This window comes from Triplophysa dalaica, chromosome 8 (genome assembly GCF_015846415.1).
Source record: "Triplophysa dalaica isolate WHDGS20190420 chromosome 8, ASM1584641v1, whole genome shotgun sequence".
In the NCBI taxonomy this organism is placed as follows: Eukaryota; Metazoa; Chordata; class Actinopteri; order Cypriniformes; family Nemacheilidae; genus Triplophysa; species Triplophysa dalaica.
The window spans coordinates 11,556,515-11,583,319 of record NC_079549.1 but is presented as its reverse complement, the minus strand read 5'-3'; the positions used below and the strand labels follow the sequence as shown (position 1 = coordinate 11,583,319).

The 26,805-nt window shown below is 38.4% G+C and overlaps 1 protein-coding gene across 1 annotated transcript; it reads left to right on the top strand.

Moving 5' to 3' along the window:
* Positions 1–1,159: 1,159 nt before the first annotated feature.
* Positions 1,160–26,805, top strand: si:dkey-91i10.2 (uncharacterized protein LOC555224 homolog). Its single transcript, XM_056755758.1, has 8 exons — positions 1,160–1,239; positions 11,523–11,668; positions 14,542–16,070; positions 19,097–19,268; positions 21,314–21,512; positions 21,791–22,368; positions 24,027–24,172; positions 24,289–26,805. Exons 3-8 carry the CDS (start codon positions 14,572–14,574, stop codon positions 25,109–25,111), a joined length of 3,417 nt encoding a protein of 1,138 aa, XP_056611736.1. The 5' UTR covers positions 1,160–1,239; positions 11,523–11,668; positions 14,542–14,571; the 3' UTR covers positions 25,112–26,805.

The following is a 26,805-nucleotide window of genomic DNA, read 5'->3' as shown; positions in this document are numbered from 1 at the left end:
CCGGTGTTTTAAAGGGATACTTCATCCAAAAATGAAAATTCTGTCACCATTTACTCACCTTCGAGTTGTTCCAAATCTGTATAATTTTCTTTGTTCTGATGGAAACAGAGAAACATATTTGGAAGAAAGTTAATAACAAGACATGTTTTGCCCCCCATTGACTTCCATAGAAGGAAAAAATACAATGTTAGTCAAAAGTGCTCCAGAACTGTTTGCTTTCCTAAATTCTTCAAAATGTCTTCTTATGGGAAGTCATTTTTATTACATTGGGAGTCAATGGGGGGCAAGATATGTGTGGTTCCAGGCATTCTTCCAAATATCTTTCTGTGTTCATCAGAACAAATTCATTTATACAGATTTGAGGGTGAGTAAATGATGACAGAATTTTCATCCCTTTAAAATAAGGATGACGTTTAGTTAAAGTTCCCATGAAATGTTTTTTTTACATTAAGTTTGAATAAGTTAGCCTTCAGCAATATATATAAACTACTGTGGTCAAAAACATTAAGAAAAATATATATAGAACATTTAAGAACTCAACATTTACAGTCTCTCACTTCCGTCAATACTGATCAATGAATTTTATGACAACTTTTTTTACTTCAGCTTCTCATGAAATTCTAGTCTGTGTGAAAAAAACACTTTTTAGGGTTTAGTGTTGACGAATGTCTCACCCTAAAGTCCTGTTTCAGTAAAAATAGCGTTGACGCATTAAACAAAATGTAACTATTTTCTTAACTAAAACATTATATTTTAATAGTGTAACACTTGATGTATTCATCACTTCCTTTAAACAGAATAGCTTCACAATTCTTTACAAGACAATGACTGTGACAAGGATGTTACAGCGCCCCCTGATATCCATTCCAGATCAGGTAAACTTCACAAGTGAATGTTGTGCTCCAGGTTATTGTCATCTGTGTGGGTTTGCTTTGAATCACAGCTTTACATACACACAAACAAGGAAAACCCCCTCGAGAGGACAGGTGGGGGAATGAGAGGGCATATCTGGGAGGTCCTTTTTAGTGAACTGTGTGCTTGAGTGGTTCCCATGCCAACGGTGAGTGGAGCGGTGTTTCGAGCATGCTCAGTGAGGAGCTGGCGGCTGTAACAATAGCTGAGTGAGCTAAAGGAGCTCACACGCTGCTATCACATCAGAGCGGAATAGACCTCTGCGTGCACACTGCTGACATGGTTCTTCCTCTTGGCTATTACCTGTCTTTACTGCATCAGAAAGAGGTATGTGAACTTTAGATGGAAATGATGAATTATAGCTTGGAATAAATGTTTGGACTTGTATATTTAGAATAATAATTTTACCATTGCTTTGTGCTTTTGAAAATGATGATTTTATTTTGTTCTTGTTTACTATGATGATTTATGTAGAAATGCATTTTTATGCCAGCTGTCTCCCACTGTCTATCCATCTGGCTGAATTGTATATTTAATTTTAATTTTGAATAATGTTTTAAGTGTGTGGTTTACCTCTTCTGCGCTTTTTCATGATTTTTTAGTGTAATGCCACTTAAACTCAAAGGGACATTTTTTTGTTTAAACAGTAATTTGCTCAATAGACTTGCTGAACTGAACAGCCTGAATGTAATTTGCATACTTCTCATGACACTGGACGGTGGATAGATCATGTGCTCTATGAGGAGAGAGAGAGTAAGATAGTTCGAGCTGAAAATATCTGTACTTGCCGTACCGTCACACGATCTCTCTGTTGTTGTAAGGAGTTGCCATGCCCCACTGACCCCCCTGACGTGTCGTCGTGACAATGGGAGGTGAGGGGTCAGCCTGTTTTGTTGTGACAACACCGGCATTCTAGTTTTTTGCCTCTCCCGGTTCACCACCTTGCGCCCCAACAATACACATGGCACTGGCTCGCTTGAGATGCAGCCGCCTGCTCTAATGAAATGCTCTATTGATTTATTGTACGTTTGGGTGGGCACATGCTTATCTTAGATGAAGCCATGCTTGGATGCTGAAGCGTGTCTGTCGCACATGGTACGCACATGGGCCACTTTGCCCTTCAGCAGAAAGATCTCAATATTTCATCCAGTCAGATAGCAGAGGGAAAGAATAGATGGAGAGAGAGTATCTATGCATAAAGGAAATTGGCAAATAAATTGAAATGACACTTGCTGCATTGCAAAGCCTCATCACACCGCTTTCCAAAGGACTGGATAGAGCTGAAATGTCAGGTGGGCATCTGTTGATCTCAAAGATTACACTTTAAAAAAAGGCATTTATTGAAAGTACGCGCATGATTTTAAAATGAATCCCTTTAGATCATTTGTCTGGTCCTGTTAGATGAATTATCCATTTATAACCTGACTGATAATGATTTGTGGATATATGTATATTTATGAATTGCAGACATTTGTAAAATCATGCATTACAATACTTGCTAATACTTGTAACATTTGCTATACAGTAGTTCAGCTCAGAATGTTAATCGCAAAAGGGGTCATGTTTGCGACCACCAGAGTTGGGTTTTTTTATCGGAGGAGACATGTGGGGTATGTGAAGTTGTTAAGTATGTGGGGCATTGGCATTGAGCTGCCATTGTTCATGCATGAAGAATGTTTGGAATAATTACATGGAGAAGCATCTGTGAATAGCAAAAATCCACATCTCCTGTTGAGATGAGTCAAAACACAAATGTGTGACATAAGGTTACACAATGGTTTAATTTGTATTTTATAGTCAATGATTCATTTAGCCTTCAAAGCTTTTTTATTTATATATTTTTATTAATCATCCATTAACAGAAACCTCTTTCCTTACAACATGATTTTATTCTGTTTGGGTTTTTTCTGGCATCTCTGTGTTTCAGTGCATCCTGTTGGCGAATTTGTAGTTTTTCAGTATCGAAACAGGTCAACTTTGAAATGGGGATGATTATGTCCAGCGTTCATTTTACGCAGTTGAATTACTTTTACGTATACGGTGAAATGGACACCATACAGAAAGCAGAGAAGACAGCTGATAAATTGCTCTCCCCTACGCAGTTCTCATTCATAATTCCCCTTTCTCCCCCCGTTTGTCCTCCTCTGCTCTCACCTCATCACCCCCTGTTGAAAGCCCATTACTGGCCAACCGTTTCTGAAGGAGATCGGGGCACCTTCACGAAGAGATACGCTGCTTTGATCCCCTCTTCATTCATGAAGGGCAACAAAAGAGATGATGTGTGTGTGGGATTGCCCCTTAGGATAGGGCTGTTTGGCTCTTATGATGTTGTCCCAATGGATAGTTATTAGGGCTCACATGGAGCTGTTGAAATGTGACTGCTGCAGGCAGATCCTGAGGTTATCGGAAAGCACCAGTCTGCTGAGAGTAATATATGTTGCTGTTTATTCCTATGTAATGCCATAGTCCATGTGCTTGGCAGATGCTTTTATTCAAAGCAATTTATTCAAGCTATGTACTTTTTAAAGGGATGGTGAAACATTTTTCATAATTTTCATCATTCATGTCATTTTAAACCTGCAGGACTTTCTTTATGCTGCAGAACTCAAAAGAAGATATTTTGAAGAATGTTGGTAACCAAACAACAATGACCCCCACGGACTTTACAATTACATTTTCATTTCACATTTAGCCGACACTTTTATCCAAAGCGACTTAAAGTGCTTTATCCTGTACTTTTTACATAGGTATTTGCAGTTGCCTGGGATCTAACCCACAACCTTGCGTTGTTAACGTAATGCTCTTACCACTGATCTACAGGAAAGCTTCCATTGTAATGACACAAAACTGCTGAGACATTTTTCAAAATATCTTCTTTTGTGATCCACAGACATATAAATCATATACAGGTTAAGAACGTGATAACAGAATTTGTATTTTTGGTTGAACTATCCTTTTAATGCACATGCATTCCTTGTGGTTTAAACCGCTGACCTTGACTTGCTAGTGGAATACTCTACCAGTTACAGAGCTACAGGAAAGATACACACACATTATTATATTTTACAGAATGTATTGTATTGTCATTGTGTAATGTGTCCCGGTTTGGTGGTTGAGGTGTTTTCTTTTGCTTTATTAGATTTAGGAATTGTTTACTCTACAGTTGCGTTAAATTATCCAAGAAAATGGTTATATTTGATCTAACAATGGGATAAAACAGCTCAGAATTTTGGATTGATACAACTCAGCATAGGCTAAAGTCCCAGTTAAATAAAAAATCACAATGCCTGTTTTTCAAGAAATATTGCAGCGTTTATTGTAAATAGTTTATTCTTTTCTCTTTTCAAAAATTGTGTGCCCTCATAATCTTTAGTTATAATCTGAAAATAAACTTAATTCCTGTAATGACTTAATTCCTGTAATAACATTTTAGATGACATTTGTTAGACGGCTTGGGCGGAGCATCCGTTAACTCCTCCCCTTCAACTGCAGTCTGCTGCCAGTTCCATTTCTAAATGCAACGGCTATTTTTATACATCCAATCAAATCGCAGAGACAGACGAAAGCCACGGCCACAATTTTTCTAATTCAAAATTCCTTTTAATTTGGAAATGCGTCAAAATACAGAAGTAAAATAACCGGAGCCTCCGGTTCACAGGGATTTTAATATACTACGCAAAACTTGGGTTTGTTTGACCTACCCCTGGGTTGAAATGAACCCAGCATTTTACAGTGTTTACCGAGCATCAAAATATCAAACTAAAAAAACAGTTTTGTGTTCCACAGAATAACATTATACTAGTTTAGAAGTGGTAATATTTGGCCGATTTCATCAAGCGCATAAATCGTTGCCTCAAGGTGGGGTTTCATCACCAGACACCAGGACATTTCTCATAAGACTCCCTGGACGGATAAGTGATTTGCTCCAGGATAGTCATGTCCAGACCTGATGGACAATTAAGATATATCTGTTATTCCATGATAGAATCACATTGTTGTGTAGTCCATCCTAATCTCTCTCTCTCTCTCTCTCTCTCTCTCTCTCTATGAATCACAGGTTCATCTGCTTCTTACAGCAATCCTACCTCATTACAAGAACTGTTGTTTATCACTAGAGCTCCTGGGATTGTCTCCTCTACTCTGTCTGTTTTCCCACTCAACCTCTCATGTTTTCTCTCCTCGCTCTAACTCTCATCGCTCGCCTCTATATCAAGCTTCCTGCTCTCACCTATCAATCACTCTCTCCTGTCATATCACATTTTTTACTGTCCTCGGTACAGTTTTCTCTGTTTTCCTCGCTTTATTTCACACCATTTTATTTTTTTCTCTGGAGACTGATAAGTGTGAAGTGACTGTAATCCAGCACGGGTCTGCAGGTTGTTTTTGTTATTGTTAGAGTTGCCAGAGCTGTTGGTGTCATTATCCAGCCAATGAAAGCACAAACAGACACAATGAGGAGTCATCAGGAGAAATGCCCACAGATGACATACTGTAGAAAACCACTGCTGCAATTCAACCTGCTAAATATGATTGGACTTTTGTAAATTACACTAGAGAGAAAGTTATTTTATAAATATTGCACAACTTTTATTATGAAATAATATAAAACGTATTTGTAATGGAAATATAACTGATAGATGCTTCTTTTGGTCATTTTTTGCTTTAGTTAAACTCATGTCACTGTGGTATTAATATCAATTTAAAAAATGATAGCACACACATCTGGGAGATTTGGTCTATTTAATAACTGCATTTACATCTGCAAGACTATTTCTTGCTTATATGCAGTACTTCTCTGAGATGTTTCCTGACAGATGTCGTTATGACATCTAGAAGATGTCTGTAAGATGTTTATGATTTAGAATACATGTGACCCTGGATCACAAAACCGGTCTTAGGTAGCACGGGAACATTTTTAGTGAAAGACAAAAATACATTGGATGGGTAAAAATTACAGATTTTTCTTTTATTCCAAAAATCATTAGGAAATCATGGTCCGTGAATATATGAATATACCTTAAATATATAATAACATTATTTTTGTGAGTGGATGGCCTGCCACAGTGCCTCTGACTAACAATTTTAAAGCCAATTTTCTAAATATTTTGATTTTTTGGCACCCTTGGGTATCCAGACTTTTAAACGTTTGTATAAACGCCAGATATTGTCCTATCCTAACAACTCATACATCAGTAGTTTATTTAACTTTCGGAAGATGTAAAAATCTAATTTTCAAAAAATTGACCCATAAGACTGGTCTGTCGTCCTGGGACATGAATGTAAAACTGCCTTTTCTAAGACGTTTATCAGACGTTTTTATACAGCAGATGTTTTCCAGATCTCTAGCATATGTCTTAGACGTACAAGTGCTATTTGTGTACAAATGGAAAATACACTGTCCAAAAGCAAAGGCACTTATACAGAATGCATAATATAATGACATGTTTCTTTGTCATTTTTAGATATAACGTCAGTCACTCTTATGTAGACAAAATTAATTTTTCATACTGTTTCACACATTTGTATGATTTTTGCAGTAGTAGATGATTTCTCCTTTTTGTATGTCCCTGAATCGTACAGTATACTTTGTGGCAGTGCTGTCTACAGCTGACAGTATGCATTGAACTCGCTCTTTGAGTGGCTTTGTCTTTCAGTGGTATCATGTTCATGTGAGTTATCTGACCAGTGAGAGAGGAAAAAGGCTTCTGGTGAGCTGTTGTGCATTGATTCATCAGTCTGCAGAGTCATTATCATCTTGCTTCATTTCCCCTTGCTTCTCATAGCACGAATCAGCTAATGACCAGGTTACATCACAGCGGGCTTCATTCATTTCATTGAAAATATTATAATCTTGCAATTCATTATGTAAGCAGTTACCTGCGGTATTAAAATAAAGATATTTGTCTGCACGACACATATTATTTGGAATAATGGTCAGCATTTGAGTCTGGCTTTATCGTTTCTCGGGTCAATAGCTTATTCGATTATGAGGTATTATAGCATAGCAAATATACTAATAAACAGGGTTGCAATGGTCATGAAATGACATGTTATTATATCATATTCCAATTTTCTGGATGAAGTCTTGTACTAATGATATTGCGTGTGGCAGCTCGGACATTAATTAAACACATCCACCAACAAGAGGACCGGCGGCCATTGATTCATTTCCATATTGACGTGTGTCTCTTAGAAATGCAAGCTCGGTAAATTGCTTATGTGCGATCTATTGTTGCTGGCTAGAATTTCACGACAGTGTCTGTGCCAGTTATTTGAGACCACTTCGTAACCAGGCCACACACTCCCATTTCCAGTTGCATCAACACAGATTTAAAAGTATAGTAAAAAAAATATGTTTTCAGTTATTCACCATTTTGTGGTATTACCTTCTGTGGAACACAGAAGAGATTTTGAGAAATTATTTAATGGTCTTGTCTTCATACAACGGAATAGGGGGCTCAATGTTGTTTAGATACCAACATTCTTCAAAATATCTTCTTTTGTGTTCTGCAGGGGAAAGAAAGTCATGCAGCTTTGAAATGACAAAAGGGTAAGAAAATGAGAGAATTTTCGTTTTTTGTGTGAACTATCCCTTACATATATACCAATCGCTGGAGTATCGTGCCTCTATTCACCTTTATCAAAGGACAGTCTCGCTCACCTATAGAATAGTAGGGAGACTAATATGTTTATGGAAAAACCTATGAGCTAACAAAGGTTCTCTCACCTAATCTACTGTATGCATTATTCATGAACTCCGCAGAAGCATAAAATATTCACATAACAATCTTGAGCTACAGGAAGACACACCCTCTATAGTTTATGTCATGTTTTTCATCAGCTCGGTGCATGGTAAGACCTCTATTCAGCCTGAATGTCAGGATTCACGTAATTATTAAGCACCGATGTGACCAACTTCTGTTTCCCAGTTTGTCTAAAATGTTGCAGATATAGTTGGCAGTTCGCATTGTTAGTTTAAGCGTTGAAGGCAATAAACTTGTGGGTTTAATCCTAATTAACCATGATATGCTTCATATAAGAACTTGAGACTTCATCCCTCTGTGTAACATGTTTCGATGCTGTCTCCTCTTACTTTGAAGTCGCATAACCCAGCTCGACTACTCTTGTCAGGTGAGCGTGGTGCTGTGCAGGCAGCTTATGGAGAAGCTCTTGAGTTCAGCTGGAGCTCTGCATCTGATTATACAGCACTCGCTTTCGCTGTAACTACATCACTCGCCCAAGTGACAGGTATTGCAGTTTGAAGGATCGTTCAGGCTATATATCGAAAAGATTCTGTGTGCTGTTTGACTGATGAATTGGAGCTTCTTTGGGTTTTGATACAACTGCACAAAGTATCATAACCTGCCAGACTGATTTACAGTGCTTTTGCTGGCATTTACAGCAGATATCTAATACAGATAATGTGACCGTTAAATTTAAAGTCTCCTTACTGCAACATATTGAAGATTAGCAGCCACCGATCAATAGTTGGCTGGACCTTCGAGAACACTAAAAGCTTTTTTTAGGATCAGATCCCAAATGATGTGTATTAGGCAAAATTAGGCAAACAAGTACTAATCCGAAAAGGACAATTTAGTCCTGGCACTTGTTTCCCCATATTTACAACAACACAGTCGTATGGCAGTTCGTGGAAATTTGGAATCTATTAATTCGTGTTGACGGACACTTGTATTGTCCTTAACTAACATTAACAAAGGTTAATAATAAATAAATGATTACTAAATGCTGTAAACAACGTTATTCATTGTTAGTTCATGCAAGCGAATGCATTTACTAATGTTACCATATACAACCTTATTGTGAAGTGTTTCCACTTCATTTGTTCAAACAAACCTTTTTTTCCAAAAGTTTTAATCAATAATATAATGGCTCTTCCACACATTTGAAATATCATTAAGGAGTCATCTGAAGTGAAACAATACATGCAGTGCAGAACAATTAATATTTTGAGATTTTTGGCTATCGTTCATTTCATATCTGACTTTACATCCTGAAATGGTTCTTTAAGACCAAATATGGTGGTACGGTGGGCTCCATGTCTATAACTTTGGTTCTTGTGTGTATTGTGATAGTTGTTGAATGCACGTTTCATCACGACACAGTCACAAGCGTGTACATTTTTTTTTTTATATTATTTTAATCTGTTGAGGGATTGAGATGGGTGATGCTCATGATAGAGGCCTTACATGTAATAGAGATGGGTGATGTTTTGAATGGAGGAAATTATATATCTGTCTCTTGGAAATGCCTCTGTAAAAAATGCATCCTGTTGTGTTACACGAACCGTAAGGCTCGTACTGTAGCTAACCACAGGGTCACTTTTCATCCTGCAAAATAATACTGCGAATCGGCACGGCATGATTTTCTACATCCTAAACCTAGAAACCCCCCACTGTGCAATCTCACAAACTTGGAGATACAATCAATATCTGGCCTTTGAGGCTCTGAATAGCTTTCAGAGATCAATATGTAACCTTGCCTACAGGGGCAGCAGAATAACACCTCCACATCTGCAGGTATGGGACATGTAAGCAACACCTGAGAATACACTACACATATTTCTTCTTCTGTGGTTGTACTTTAGGGATTGTGGAGGTGATAAGTTTGATTATGTGAAGGTGATTATGAGGTTGTCACTTCTTTACATGATTCCCAGAAATACCAGGACTTTAAATACCAGTCTCTGTGCGCATCCACTTAACTTTATTTTGGGGACAAATGCTGAACCCAAAAGTGAGCAAAACCTAATAAATTTGAACAAAATCTCTGTAGACGTCCTCATTTGCAAAAACACAAAAATATGTGCAGAAGGTTTCCTTTAAGGGTTAGTGTGGGTAGGGCTAGGCTGTAGCATCAAAGTCCATTTAGGGAAGTCCACTCGGCGGCCTTCTTTGCTACACGCCTCCGGGCAGTAATTACTTATAATTCAAACAAGCGATGAATGGATATTTCTAAAATCGGTGTTTAAAAGACATATTTAAAAACAACATTTAAAATTGACGTAAACTGTACCAGAACTTTGGTTTCCTATCATCAAATTGCGCTTATAAACAGTATTTTTATATTGCTTTAGATACTACACATGCGCAAAGCTTCGCACGGGTCGCCATATTGAGCGTTGCGTTCCTCGCCCTTCATTTTAATGGCAGTTACGCATTTTGTTAATATTAATATCTTTGGTAGTATGTTTAACCACTGCTGTGAGTGAATGTGATGTGCAAGCAGTAACCATCATTAGGCCTGTATAACATTAAAGTTAACTAAAAAAGAGCCCATCACTGTCTCAGTACCAGTGTTGGGTGTAACTAGTTAATAAGTAATTAGTTAATGTAATTTAACTCCTTTTCACTTGAAAAAGTAAAGTATGGGATTACTCTTATTTTTCTGTAATTTGGTTACAGTTACTTTTGATGTAATTAAACTAAATACTTTGTGTAGTATATGTGTGCACAATAGTGGAATTAACATCAAAATTCAAAGTCTAACTTTAAAATGAATGCTTTAATGTATAATTCTCACATTTGTAATACTTTGGTCAGTAAATAAGTGTACTTTATGTAGTTTATATTATTTATTTGAATGAATTAAAAGAGTCGTTTCATGTCTATCCTTGAATCAATTAACAAATCAAGATTAATGCAGGATGTAGAAACTAATTAGTATTAACTAACTAAATACTTTTTGGAGAGAGTCATTTGTAGAGTAATCTAATTACACTATTGAATATGTAATTAGTAACTAGTAATAAATTAATTTTTCAGAGTAATTTACCCAACACTGCTCATAACCCACCGGGACAGTGTAGGAGGTCACTTTGATCCGTGTTAGTGAGCAGCTGGACCACATACTGACAAACATTCGTCAAACACCAGGAGCTGCTGATGCGATTAGCAGCTGGAAGGAGTCGAGCAGTGTCTCTCTGAGTAATAATGAGTCATAGAAACAGAATTCACTGAAATGCTATTATCACAACTCGAAGAATGTCTAGAAGGTCTGTGGCTGATATTAAGGTGAGAGGAGATAACATGTAAGGCCTTGAATGGTAGAGCATTGACTCACATGAGCTTGGAATATAGCTGCGACCTCTGGAGTATTTCTACGTACCTGAAGATTGACAGGAGTTTTCTGCAGGCTGTTTGAGAGCTATAAACACCAAGTTTATGGGTTTGAAAACCACGGTCACTTTCAGACCCAAGTGTATTTTAATTCATTTCGGATGAACATCACTCTATGTTATTGTTTTATATTTGTGAATTTTGGACCTTTAGCTTAGATTTCTATTTGGCAGGAAAAACTTAGCAGTGTACTGCCTTTTGTCAAGGGAAATCAGAGTAATTACATGTTTTTTTGCCTTGTTGATTGTCTCTAGGCATGTTTTGTTTATGTGTAAAGGGAAACTCCAATGATGTAAGGCATCTGTTTTATTCATAGAGTTTGTGTCATCAACAAAATAACCTTGATGCAAGCCAATGCTTTTCTTAGAGAAAGACAAGATTTAAAGTACTGCATGTGTATTATTCATTACAGAAATGAATCAGTGTTATATTTGGAAGCTTGTATTGATTTCTTTCCTCTTGTGTATTTTTAAGTTGGCAGCGCCCGGGGCCTCAACAGTCTGGCATTTTGGATATTGTGTCTACCTCTGAAGAAACAGTGTGTTGGCTCTCAGCCTGTGAATGGGAACCTAAAGCAAGAGGAGTAGGTGCCTACAGTATACAACATTGATTAAAATGGGGTAAGTTTGAGTAACTAAAATGCGTTATGACTAACATATCACTAAGAGTAACTCTTATTAACTCAATCAGGAGAACAGACTCCAGAAACCTGGAAAGCTTAATGTACAAATAAGCATACAGTATAATGTACAGTAAAATCATACAACTGACCTCATCAGTTTACATAATCAAGACAAAATGTTAATGAATGCATTGAATGTTGCCACGGGTTCTGTTTTATGTCACTGTAATTGATGGTATGAAAGGAGAAAATATTTAAAAAGCTAAATAGAAAAGATCAAACACCCTGGTAATGTAATGTGTTTCTGCTTTAGGACTTTAAGGGGGGATGTCAAACATCAACCATGTCAAACTATGCTCAAATATATATCTATTTTTTTAAAGTTATTGTTTAATGTTCTGTCATTTGTGAGTCACTTTAGATAAAAGTATGAGCAAATTGTTTTGTTTCACCATCTGAACAAATATCTCCTAAAATCAAAAATACTTTCATCGTTATTAAGTCACCCAATTAATTAGTAATATTAGGCTCTACTTGTTAATCATACAAATTTGACTTATTCATTCCCTGTTAATCGTAAACATTTACTGCAGCTGTGATGCGTTAGAGGAGAACTGGCACTCACAGCTGAGACTGGTTTCTCCCGAGGTTTTTCATCCATTTATTCATCATTGGAGATTTGGTTCCTTTTGTGTTTTCCATAAGCATTGCTTTAATTAGAATAGTCCTCTCTGTATATACTCATTACACTATTTTTCCTCTTCTTTGTTTTCTTTTTCATGTAAATCTACTTTGAAACAATTTAACATAGTTGCACTTGAGTTGCCTTACTCTTATGTCGTTCAAAACTAAATGACTGCAGAACAGATTTTTTTTATATATATATTTTAAAATATGTTATATATATTTTAATAATCTTTGTAACCGAACAACATCGGACCACATTGCCTTCCTTTGTATTGACATAAAACCATTGAGACATTTCTCGAAATATCTTCTTTTGGGTTCCACAGAAGAGTCACATACAGGTTTTGATTGACATGAGTTTGAAAAAATGATAACAATTTTTAATTTTCGGTATATTTTTAAGTCTTCCAAACATTCCAAAAATGTGTTGTGCTGTAGAATTCCCCATGTTCAGACTTCATACAGAGTTCTTATGAATCAGTCCTGCATCTCTGTGAGAGACCGTCTGCTCGTCCTTTCACAAGTCCATAATAATTCATTTCAAACAGGAGAGTGTGAATCTGTCTGTCTGTCACATACAGAGAGGGCATATTGAGCCTGGTGATAACTGATCCAGAGCCACATGCTCATTATACAAGCTCCTTATGGTAATTGACTGTTTACTGGCGCATCAGCAGTTTAGAAGCACATTCGAGAACAAACACTGACAGCGCTCTTGTGACGGTGAGTCTGCTTGCCCACCAAGAGAAATCCTTCCCACTCTACAATAAAAAGGGCTTAATGTTTTTCCTTATCTGGCAAACAGAGTGTTGAAATGAACCTGATAATATTTGTGGTGTTTCAGTAGTGTCGGTTTAATTAAACGGGGCCAAACGTTAATTGAACATCGGTGTAGACCACCCCCACTTTTTCCCATCTTATTCTTTCCTTAAGCAAATGTAATCATGTCGCTATTGTTGTTCTCCAACAGGCAATGGGAGGTAGACGAATAGTTATCTAAATGAATCGGAACCTCTTAAAAATGTCTGACATGCTCTTTGAAAACACATGGCTTGACCCTGATATCTTTCTAAGTTTAGGGGTGGATTTTAATATGGCCCAAAGCCAGGCAGTTTGTTCCTATTACTGTAAGAGAAACCATTCTCACTGATCCACAGTTCTCATCTGATTAGTGGAATAGGAGCCCCGGGCAAGTGTTGTGTCTCTCTTTATTACTGTCCCTTCTCATTTTCCTTTTGGATGGCATAGCAGACGTACAAAAGAATGAGACGTTATTAGAATATAAATTTGATTATACAATCATGAGCATTGTAATTACCCACTGCAGTGGTGAGCTAGCTATACATCTATGTTCCTGAACTGTGATTTTGTCTCTGCTAGGGTCATTTAATACATTTAGATAAGTGTACAGCTATTCAGCAAGCAGCTATGGGCAAAATGAATAACACTGAGCATGTGAGAAATTTACAACAGGTCCAAAAAACTGAGAATTGTGATTTAGACACGTGACGGCATCACGTTTTCACACTGTAAAACTTCTATTGCGATACTTTTTTTATAGCTGTATTTTTTCTTTGCTAGTCTGATATATTCGCTGTCATCCAACGCTTTCAAATGCATTGAAGGCATCAAAAAATATATCAGAATACTTGAAACGAAATATACATTTTTCGTTGTTGACCTTTGCTCTCCATAGGCAAGGGTTGGATTAGAGTATTCTGAATCTTGACTGATTTAACAAGAGTAAGCTTCTGTGATTTCTGAGACATGAAAAAAAAAGATGGTGTAATGTTATTTAGAATTATTCACAGTACTTTAATAACCCCTCAGTTACAATAGTGTGTAAATCATCACGATAAATAGCAATTTCAACACCAGCACAAGTCTTCAATATCTAATTTAAAACCTGAAAATATCTTTGATGTCCTTCTGAATGCTTGTATCTCCATATTTCATGACTTTATTTTTTTGCCATTAATCATTATTATTAGTCACCCTTTATGTTTCTCACTGGGTTTAGGAAATTTTCAACCAATAAAAAGTATTAAAAGTGCTTGAAAACTTCATTATACAGTATGTAATTATTTTAAAATTACATTGTTTTTTCCATTTCCTGAAAAACTGTGAACTGGTGAATCATTGTTTAGATTCTAACGCTCTTACTGTGTTTTCTGGTGTCTGCAGGGTGGTGTTCCCTGTGCTCCTCTTTGAAACATGGCGGCTCCTGCTGTGGCCATGCCTGATGTGAAAGCCCCACAATGTGAGTACTCCCCAGCAGGATCTCCTGCAGGGTGTAGCATGGACTTGTCTGGAGACCTGTCTGTCCTCGGCTCCCCGCTTTCTGCTTTCCCTCATCATGCCGTGTCCCCCTTCCCTGCCCATGACCTAGCGCTGGGCCACTATCCATCCAGCTATGTCAACAATAATGCCCTTCTCAGCAATCTGGGGCTCTACTGCTCCACCAGCAGCATGTATCCCCTAAAACAGCCTGACGCTCGGTCTGGCTACGGAACGATGCGTCATCCCCAGGGATGTGTGAACGCGGGCGGGACCCGGCTCTACCGCAGTTTAGAAAACCTGCACTGGGCCACAGGTGCGTATCCGTACAGGAGTGTGGACAGCGAGTTTATTCTTCACTGCACTTCAAGTAGCCATTGGTATGATGGACCTCCTCAGGGACCTCAGATATACGATGTACTGCCTTCTCCTGAAAGTTTGGCGTTATATAGCCGCAGAGGAGTGGTTAGAAAGGACATACCGCTCTTTCCTCAATGGCTCTTGCCCGCCGTTGAGGACTGGAGTGTTAACGCAAATGCTCGAAAGGGACTTAGAGACAAACTTCGGTTTCAGAGCACACGTGTCTCAGAGCCCAACAAACCCTTGCGACCGGTGCTCGGTAACGCACCATCACCGATGTATCCATGCGATCAGGATGTACCGGTTCGAGCGGGTCAACCATCCTCTTTGGTACAAAGAGGTAGAGAGCAGGAACTGTGCGCCCGTCGTATCACAAGCCCAGAGGAAATCAAGCAGGAAGCGATGAGACGCCTGCAACTCCGTAGACAGAGAAGCACTCCCAACCTCGTGCTGAGCTCCAGAGAGGAGTCTAGCAGCATCAGTAAAGCTCTTACCTCAGATCCCATCTGTACAAATTCTGCCCAGTCAACCCCTGAAAGAAAAAGACCCCCTGTGGGTCGCCTGCACATACCTACATTTGAGGAGTTTAAGAGAATGAGGCAGAAGCAAAGCAGCAGGAACCACAATCCCTCCTCAACTCAATCGAGTGGATATGTGGGAAGTAATGACAAGCATAAAGAGGTTAATGGAGGGGAAGAAGAACAGATAGGAGAAAGACAGCATGAGGAACGGATTGATAAAAAAACGGATTTCAATTGTCCGGGCGTACACAGTGGAGAGATGTTTGATCCCTCTTCCACAGGGGAGGTTCCAGGTGGACCCATCTGCACCGGCCCAGTGGCCCGTTCTCCATTACATCCTCAAGCTCCTAGAGGAAAAGGGGAGGAGAATAAAGGACTAGGGGCCACAGATGTGGCTGTTGTCCCCTTCCCGGTCCGCTGGGAGGGTGGAGATGGACCCTCCAGCTGCTGCCCCACAATTCTTCTAGACAGCACGGACCTTTCCAGTTATGGAGCCAAAATCTACAAAATGAAGGATGGCTTCCTGGGATCCGCCCTGGACCTTATTAAAAAGAGGTGAGTGAATGAACATGCTTTTGTGTCTTTGTAAATACTGTACTTGTGCGTTTCCGTAATACTTAAATTTCATCTTCTAAATCCTGTGAGGTAATTTTATAACCTGAATTAGTTTATCGAGCATTTATTCAGCTACTTCTGTTTTGTTTTGAAAGTATTGAAAGTAAATGAGAACATTTAAAATCAGGACAATAAAAAAAGTTTGGCAGTTAGACTGTAATAATCGTCCTGAATTCCAAATTGGCTTTAAGTAAAATATAGACAACTTGATATCGGAGGTGGGGGGAAAATACAGTGCCGGGTAAAAATGCAGGATATTGTTTGTTTTGGTGATCAGTTTTGCTTGTTAAGTGTGGAAATGGATTCCATGGCAGATTGCATCAGTGTTTCGGTTGCTATTGATTTATTCCAGGATCTCTAATCAGCTATATATCTATATACAGACAGTGTGAATATATTATCACTTTTGACATAATCCTTATGTCTGGGACACAGCAAAATAAGCTGGTAACCAGTTAAGATGTTAAAACAGAAAGAGAAATATAATAAATACTTTGTCTTCTACTTTGTCTTGGCAACTTTTTACTTCTTTTTAAACACTTTGAGCCTAATGTTCAAAATGATACACAATTTTGAATTTCAATTGGTCTTCTTTTGAGGATATTTTATAGTTTTAGTGTCAGGCAAATTATGATTTAAAGTTGGATAGTTCACCCAAAAAGTAAAATTCTTTCATCATTTGAAAATATTTGTTGAATAGCAGAAGAAAGAAAGCTATACAGGTTGGTGATCAAACAAAGGCGGTACCCACTGGTTTTGTGTCCATACAACAGAACTGAATGGGTACCACCGTTGTTCAGTTACCAACTTTCTTTAAAATATCTTCTTTTGTGTGTTGCAGTAGAAAGCCATGCATGTTTGAAATGACAAGAGGGTGAGTAAATGATGACAGAATTTTATTTTTTGGGTGAATTATCCCTGGCAAAACTTTTGCAGTAAACACAGTAGCAGCATCCAGAAACAGAGGGTTTGATCGATAGGATTTTTATGAAAAAAAGGTTGATAAATGCTTGTTATTATATTAATTAAATACTTTTAAACAATATTAAATGTCATTCCTGTGTAATAGTTATAGATGTTTGAACACCGTTCACCATGTCTGTTTCACGACTGTTGTGTTTTGAGAGAGGAAATGTCCACCTGACAAATCAGATTTTCCCTGTACTGTACTGTTCTAATTTAGTTAGATATGAAAGGCTAACCACAACCACTATGTTAATATCAGACAAGTGAAACCCTTTTTAGAATGACAAAGACCCTGTGACATTTATTAATGACTATCACATTTGATTGTCTCCTAATATTTAAAGGCCAATCAATCATGAAACGTATTTGTCTTATTCTACCTGATGTCCTCCTTTCACTGAACTCATCTAAATGCACAGCCCTTTCTCCATTGATTCCCCAAAGCAATACTTTTAAGATTCTGCAGCAGTTGTGTTTTCCTGTGTAGGTGCCTCGATCACATCTATCCACCAACAGCATCTGACATATAGACGTTTTACACCCAGAATCTTGCATATGCATGAAATATGTGAAGTTAACAAGAAGTTGATTAACATAACAGCACATACTCTGACCCTGGCAGTCGTCTCAACATTTTTTATGCATGCATAAATCCATATAGATTTTCCCTCAGAGTTTCTTAGCTTAATTACCAGTTCAACTGAGCTATTTCTACATAAGAGAACCTATTTTTATGTTATTTATCTCCAGGGAAGGTTTCCAGCCTAAAAATCTAAATATTCCATTCAATATCTCGGCTGTACCCTAGTGCCCCAAGTATGTGAATCATTACTACTGCGTAGCTCAGGGCTTCCCGGTCGTTTTTATGAGACTTTTATAGTTCTTTTCATTTGTTGTCTGCAAGCCACAAACGCGTGAAAAATATTATAAAGTGTTCTACTTAAGCTGTCAGTATGCTGCAGTAAGCCTCTTTATGCTGTCCTAATAAATGATGAAAAATGAAAAAATAGTAATTAATATCGTCACACTTCACTGTTAAAATGATAGGCAGTATATCTGAAACACTTCAATGACCATTTCATTCATGTGTGAAAGACACACATGCTTTTATTGCCTCTTTCAGAGAGGAATATTAATTCTTCTCTGTCCAGAGCTTTAAGCTTTTTAAGGGAACATTAATTCCACATTTACTGTCTGAAGTAAAAGTGATAGCTATTGACACGCCTTTTTTTCTTTATGTCAAAGCTTCTTTGTGTCCGTGCTGTGCTTTTCTACTGAATGTGCTCATGCAAGTGCCGTCAGCAGAATTCTCAGTCAGTATCTATGCAAATATACGACTGTACTGAATGCATTATGATCAGCTATTGAGCTTTTGAAGCAATGAGTAGCTCAAGACAGAGTTAATTAAGAGCAATCTATGACAGATCAATCGACACACCTGTTTTTCAAACAACATTTGATTGATGTGTTTAAAATAAGCAGCCTATTTCATAACACCATACCGTGTTTTTTATTGTTTTATAAGCATGCCTGCACACCTGTATCTACATGTATTCATCTTACTTTGAATGTTTCTGTGTCAAGTCTTTGACTGAACATTTGCTGCCTCCTTTTATCTGCCTGATCAGAACGATTTCTGTGTGAATCAAAACATTCTTATGTGATACTGTTCTGTTATTCACTCTCGGGCTGCTGAGTGTGGGGTCAAGCGTGAATACATAAGCTCCTTTTCCACTACATGCACTAACAAAGAAATCTAAAAGATTGATTCTGCACGTTTAGATTCAGCCCCCTGCAGTGAGGAGTTCAGGTGTTAATGTGAATTGATGCGTCTAATCGCTGTCCTCCGTCAGCCCCTCTGGTCTGGGGGTGGAAGGGGGACCTGCTTTCCCTGGGGTATGGGGATTGACCACCACACACAGTGAATGAAGAATTGTAATTCCAATTTAACACTAGCATTTTCTTTCTTTATGTTCTCCGTCTCTTCCATGCTGCCCCAGCTGCAGTGCAGATATTGCATCCGAGACTCTCGTCCGACTGTCGCGTGAGCAGAATGATGCCGCTGACATCACCGTTCCCCAGCCCAGCCATCAATCTGCCCACGTTGCCATGACAACGTCGGCCTGCGGAGAGGAGCCCACAGGACGAGGGGGGAAAGCGGCAACAGAATGCGTAAGGAATGCTGCTGTGTCTCGCGCACGCTCGTACACACCTGCTTTCGGCTGTGATTTTCACCTCTGAATGAGGACAGCGGGGACTTTGTCATGCATGCACGGGAGCGTGATCAGGGCGCATAGGAGGCTGAGGTTGCAGGGGAATCTGCACAGAAGAGACGACTGCAGACATGCAGGGGCGCAGCTAAGAGAGAAACGCAGGGAATATTAGAGCCGGGGTTTCATGGTGGTAACTGGTTATTATTCCTTCTGTGTGTCAGGTTGTGTGTGGATGCTCAGTGTTTTCTTCCATTTTCTAGCTTGTTGAGATGCTGGGCAGCTATGGATTGCGCCACATTTGTTCTTGCAGTATGTCTGAGTGTATGTTTGAAGGCTAATGGTGATACCGGTAGACTCTCTGACTAGGAGTTTTTTTATAAGCCTGGTAAAGCTGACAGTCACGTTTTTGCTATCATTTATTGGATTAAGGTTGCGCAAATCACCTTTTTGGCCGCAATGGGTTAGATGTCTCTGGATTTCTGTAATGAATTAAGATAATAGCTGCATCAATTATGCTGAATGTTACCTGAAACCAAGGTGTTTTGTTTCTCAGCGTCATTTGAGAACCTAGAGCTGTAAAGTAACCTTTAAAGGGTTTTGCTATAGATCTGATTATGGGTAGCTCACAAATAAACCAAACATGTGTCCTATGGTGTGAGGGCAAACAATCAGAAAACAATCTTTTATTTATTTATTTATGATTTGATGTTATTTATATTTATAATATAAAATACCATGAGAGAGATTTAAATTCATTGTTAGTTTTTTTCTCAATTTTGGTTGTCACACCATAGGACAAATTTTATATATATTCGTCAACTACCCTTGAAATATCAGAAGGTTGAAAAGGCCGATTTTATATGGCTTAGATACATCATTATTAATCACTGTCTGTTGTTTTCAGAGGTGTAAACAATTATCAAGTTATAAGTCAGCATGAAACAACATGAAGTGTCTTGAACCCATTGTACTTCAGCAACATTACATATTTTCAAGTGAAAATTCCTGTTAAAAACTGGAATTGATTGGATGTGAAAGGTGCTCTAGGTTTGACAAACTTCAAAACAATAAAAGCGCCAGAAAGGAAGTTTGTTTCAGAGGTGAAAATATGAATATTCTGTTTTAACCATTGTATTTTATTACATTTTTTTCTTTCATAGAAATGGATCTTAAAATATGTTAACTTTATTCCAAGTTACAAGCAGCATATGGGTAATATTTGCCATTGTCCTATGTTAAACTCACACACATGGAAAATATAGCTTTTTTGCCTTTTTTATTACTAAAATAAAAAAAAATATATTAGTGAAAAAAACATGTTTATCTTAAACATGTGAAACCCAATTACCAAACAAGGGTTAAGACTACAAAGACAAACATGAATTGCAGATGAATTGTTTACATAATACCATTGTGTGTTAAGAAATAAACATTGTTGAAGTCATTCTGAAGTAATATCTCCATATTTTGGGATTTGTTTGCCATAAACATTATTATTAGTCACCCTTTTTGTTTGTCACTTGGTTTTCCAAATATCTAACAATTTTTTTTATAAAAAAGTACCTTTCAACTTTGAAAACACAGTATTTAATCATTTTAAAAGAACAGTGTATTCTCCATTTCCTGAAAAACAGCACATTTCGACGTCAAGTTATGTTAGTGTCTAGTTTGTTAAGTAGTTTAAAAGGCCATTTTTCATGTGGGCTAAACTTCCAGAGCCATTTTTCTGTAAGAGAAAAAACTCTTTCTGTGTTAGGAGATTCCCAATAGCCTTTGTATAAAACCCCGGAATAGAAACTCACCACCCCACCAAATGAAATACTTTGGTAATATAACACCCGCTTTGGAAGTACTTTAAAGCAGTTACCCTGACTGCTCTGAACATTTAGCGGTTCTATCATTTCTGATACTATATGAATACAAAACAATCACATCACTGATGCTGTCTATAGCTAAACTCTGCTATTTGCACGTTTGACTGACAAATCTCTGTCCCTTCGACAGGTTTCTGGAGTGGGTTGCAGACGCTCCAGCTCAGATGCGGCCTATGAGCTGGCTGAGTCAGTGAGGGCCCAGCGTGAGTGCCGCCTGCGGCCCCACTACAGCGACCCCATGCCCGCAGACGCTGCCAAGCGTAAACAGCTGGAGATGAAGATTGCTGCAGCGGCACGTTTGCACATTCACCGCAGAGAGAGGGACAGTGGTAAAAGCTTTCAATGCAAAACTTAAAACGGCACTCACTGTTCTGGTTGTGATTAAACTTTACTCGTGCTCTAGATTTATACTTACTAACTCCCTATAAAACAATCTTCAGGCTAGAGTCCAAGAATATCATTTTTATATTACATGGCTAAGGTATTACTAAAACCTGCCTTTAGGTGTCTCTTACTGCAGTGCATGGACACACATAACCTCTTCCCTAGCTTTTGGCACATCACTTAAACTTACTGTTTGTGCTTTCTGCTTGAACTTTGTAAACAGTGCCAAGCACCGTCAGGGGACGCTCGGAGCCAAGAGGTCAGGAGAGAAGCCGGAGCCTTGGTGTAACCCGGACCGCACAGCACCGCTGGAGTACAGTCAGCAGTGTGAGTGCAGACAGTGGAGTTGTAGGGTTGAGCGATGAGCGAGAAGAAGAGGAAGATCCACGACGTGCCCGCCACAGTGCTGGGGCCGAGGTCGAACGCGTGGACAGTGGAATAGGATCAGGTTTGGCTCGGGGCTGGAGGAGACCCTCACCTTTCCTCAGGAACTGGGAGGTTCGACAGCCCTGTCCTGACTGCGGCCACAAAGAGGGGGCACGTGAAGAGGGCATGTGCGAACGCTGCTCCAAACTACGAATCGAACGCAAAGAGGCCATCATGGAGTTCCTCAACACTGAGTCGAGTTTTGGAGAGGACTTGCGCATTATCAAGGAGGAGTTCTTCTGTCCAATGCAGAGTGCAGGGCTGCTGAATGTCGAGCAGCTAGCGGTGGTCTTCTGTAATGTTCAAGAGCTCATTGATGTCAATGAAAGGTTCACAGAACACCTGCAGGACAGCATTGATCAGGCTTTTGATCAGGTTAGAAAGCCCTGTGATGTCATGTTATTTTACCATGTCAAATATTCAGTCAATATTTGCAGTTTTTAAGATAATCTGCACTGGCAGGTATCACCACACAGATGGCTGACTATAAAGTGTTCTCTTCTTTGTTTCAATTACACAGCTTCACTAACGCACAATGTTTAGTTTGATGTTTATACTTCACAATAATCCATATTTAAATTTGTAACATATTAGCTGTTGTTCAAAAGATTGCAGATACAGAGGGGTTTAAAACTACAATTGAAGAGTTCATTTGCAAAAACAGATAAATCTGTTTTTAAAAATGTTCAAATATCATGTTTTGTTCTGTTTTTTTTTTCATATTAAGTCTTTAATTTTACCCTAAAAATTAATCAAAAATGCATTGCAGAAATCTGGTTGCAAAAATGCAAAACAAAAGCATTTTTATTTCAAAGTCCACAGATCTCAGACTTTTGGACCTCAGTGTACAATACCGATGAAATGTTTAGGGTCACTTAAATAATCAAAAACAACTTGCAGTGGCATATCTGGTAATCTTTTTTGTAAAGTGTGTTTTTAAAAACAACTCAAAGAGTAACTATTAAAGTGTTCTTAAAATAACATTTCATGCAGTGTTTAATGTTGCTGTGTGCGAATGAATCAGTCTTACAAGTTGTAAAATTTACAAATAACAAGGTTATTGGCTTGAGAAAGAAAATGTTGACTCTGAATCACGCGAATGTCTGTGTAATTTCACTTCCGGGTCAGATTTGCGTCACTCCGTGTAATGCCCGCCTACGTTTCATTTGCGACACTTCATGCAGTAGACCAATCACAGCAGACTAGACCATCTGAACAATCAGATCAGAGTAGGCTGACAGTAAGAAAGGGATTAGACAGATGAATCGCCAAATAAATAATTTTACAGTCATTCAAGAAGTAAGGTAATAATAACTGCCTATTATTAGAAAATTAAAACTTTTTTAACCTATTTTAGATAGGGAAGCATCGATCTAAATGATAGCCCATAATTATAACCGATTATTCTTTAACATTGGAAGCCGATAACCGATATTGGCCGATATACATTATTTAAACATTGATATACAATTTTCTGAGACTGAAACAAAAGGCAAAAAGTGGACAACTGCTTTTATTTGAAAACATTGACTGCAGAAAACAAGATAATGTTTATACAATGAACAAATAAAAGAAGTTCTTTCAGCCCAACCCAGAAAAGTGGTCCCAATAGTCACAAGTCCAACAGGTCTCAAGACAGAAAGCATTCAGACAGCAATTGGCTTCAAACAATAAGCTTTTGTTTCTATAATTTACACATTCATAAATATCTTCGTACCTATCAACAATGGAAATTATTAATAATTTATCGACTACAATATGTCTGCCTACATTTTTTTTGGGGCTGATACTGATAACATTAAAATAACCATTTATCAGCCGGTACCGATATGGCCGATAATTTATCATCCATCCCTAATTTAAGACTAATATTACATTCAAGTTATCAGAATCCTCAAACTAAAACTGAACAGTTGTGTGATGATAAAACATTCACATTAAATGTAAATGCTTTGCTGTGATGTGAATCTTTAAATCTGCTAAAAAATGTTTGAGCTCGGCAACCTAAATGAATGCGGACTGCTTCCATACAGGGCGATGAGGACCTGCAGACTGTGTGCATTGGAGAAATCTTCTTGGAGTTTGTCAACATGCTTCCAGCATTTCAGACCTACTGCCTGCAGCAGTCCACATCTGTGAACATGCTCAACACGCTTGAGAAAGAAAAAGAACTTCTTAGGTACAGCAACACACTTAATACACTCATTTACTACTGTTAGAATAGTGCATACAGATTATTCACCTTTATTTAATGTTATAAACAAATACTTATTCTTCTATGTTGCATTCCCTCAGAATATTCCTTGACGTGTCCCAGAACGACAACACTGCTCTGAGGCGCATGAACCTGCGCTCCTTCCTCATGGCACCGCTACAGCGCGTGACCAAATACCCTCTCCTTCTAAGTCGCATCAGCAAAGCCACCCATGAATGTCACCCCGACTACTCGCGTTTAAAAGAAGCCAAGAGTCGCGTGGAGTCCCATCTAGAGCACATCAACATGAAGACCAAACAGGAGGGCACCGCCACATGGTCCCTGCGCTCTTTCCGGCGCGACAGCCGCAAGAACCGAGAGGTGATCAACATCGAGATGAGAGAGTTGTCCATGAAGACTGTCGGATGGGCTCGGGAAAGTACGCGCTTCATTATGGAGGGACCCCTACAACTGGCGCAACCCGCCGATGGGCAGTGGCTTAAGAAGGGAAGCAAGTCCCTCAAATTCCAAAATGTTCAGAGCTTACTCATGGTTCGCACCCTGCGTTCCGCAGAGTCTGTGAATTCTGCTGATGGGGGTCTCAGAGGAGAGCTGGAGAGCTTGGACATGGTGCAAGATGGCATACTCGTGCTCATCAAAGACAAAAGCAGCGGAAAGTTCACCGTCCTACGGGAGCCCATCCAATTGGCTAACTGCGTGGTATCGGTCGATCCCGACTGTGACGATAGTTTTGAGGTGCTGGACATCCGGCGTGAGGCTTTTGTTTTCCGTGCCTCGGACAAACAGCGCACGCAGCAGTGGTTTCATCAAATTAAAAGATATGCCTGCGATCTTGGGTCTTGGAGGAAAAGACGCAACGCTCTCCCCAATATCATGATCAACACAGCCCAGAGTCGGTCCTGACACCCTGTAGCATCAACTAGATGTAAATAATAAAACCAATATTTTGTTGACCGGACAGTATTTGTGTTGGGGAATAAGATCTAATGAGATGTTTCTTCGACTGTAGACTTTTAAGTCGCAAGGTTTTACTGTGATTTAAAAGATTAAAGCAACAGTTCACCCAAACATGAAATTCTGTATTCATTTACTCTCAAGTTGTTCCAAATCTGAATGCATTTCTTTGTTCTGATGAACACAGAGAAAGATATTTGGAAGAAAGGTTGTAACCAAACAGTTCTTGGCCATCATTGACAACCAAAGTAGGAACAATGACAACGGTACATTGTAGTAAAATGCAGCAGAATTGTTTGCCTTCCTAAATTCTTCAATATTGTATTTTGTGTTCAACAGAACAAAGAAATGTATACAGATCTGGAATAAATTGAGGGTGAGTGAATGCAGAATTTTCATTTTTTAGTTGAAATGTTCCTTTAATATAGACTGAAAGGGGGAACTTTGTAAAACTGGAAAGCAAATAAAAGACATTTGTGGAAAAAAAGGAAAATGAAATGCGGTCAAAAAGCAAAAAGTCATGCCGTGGCATAATAAAATGAGGAGATCACTAGATGCCTCACTGCTGCACTTGTATAACACTGATTGTACGACAAGTAGCTACTGAGAAAGAAAATACATGTTTTCAGTGGTGATAACCATGAGAGAAAATGATTTTGATAGAATGAACGTTCATGTGAATCTTTAATAACGCACAACAGAGTGGAAACTTGTTGAGTGGAAAGTTGGTTTGTTTTCTGTTCATTTATTGTTTTCTCTCTCTTCCGTAAACAACTACTGTATTCTCAATGCCACACGAGATCCGGGGCAGTTCTTATAGAGTACATGTAACACTGTGCTGGTCTAACTAGCAGCAATAATGGTCATTGTATTATGTAGCAACAGTAAAGCTGCTTTTTTTTACAGGTAGCCATCCTCTTTTGCGATCAGTGATGTTTATTGTATTTTTCTGTCCTTGAGGTTATAGTCTCAGTCTAAGCATCACGACATCATCGCTGGACATAAACTACTTCCAGAAATACAATTAAAACCTAATTTTCCCACAATTTATGTAATTTGTACTTCCAGTATGCTGTTGCTTTGTCATAGTTGCAAGGGAGAAAATATGTGCCTTTTTTATTTGATACTGAGTGAGTCAGTAGTCCTATTTGTTTTCTCCTTTGCCCACAAAGCAGCTAAATATTTAGGAAAACTATTCGTTTTTAGTAGCTGCTAATATATAAAAAATCCCTCAAATATACATGCTGTGTTGTATGGTAACTCTGTTAATGTTACTGTTTTTGTTTGATGCACTTTAATATGAAGGACCTAAAACTGGAGCGTGGACATTGTGCTGCAGTTTACAAAGCTTTACTGTCTTTTGTTTTTAAGATCGTTTAAGCTTTAGAGAATTATGAACCACAGTTGACTTAGCAATAGCTATGAACCACATTCAGTAATTGTCCTATTTGTATGTTTAAAATCAACATTGATGGATGTAAAGTGTCACCATCACTGGATTTTGGCATTTAGGTTTCTACATGAATATTTACTGTTTTTCTAATGGCATTGATACTGTTAGAAATATCATAGCTTCCATTACACAGCAGAATGAGGAGTCCTGCCAGAGATCTTTGTCTGAAATGGTACTTTTACCCAAGACC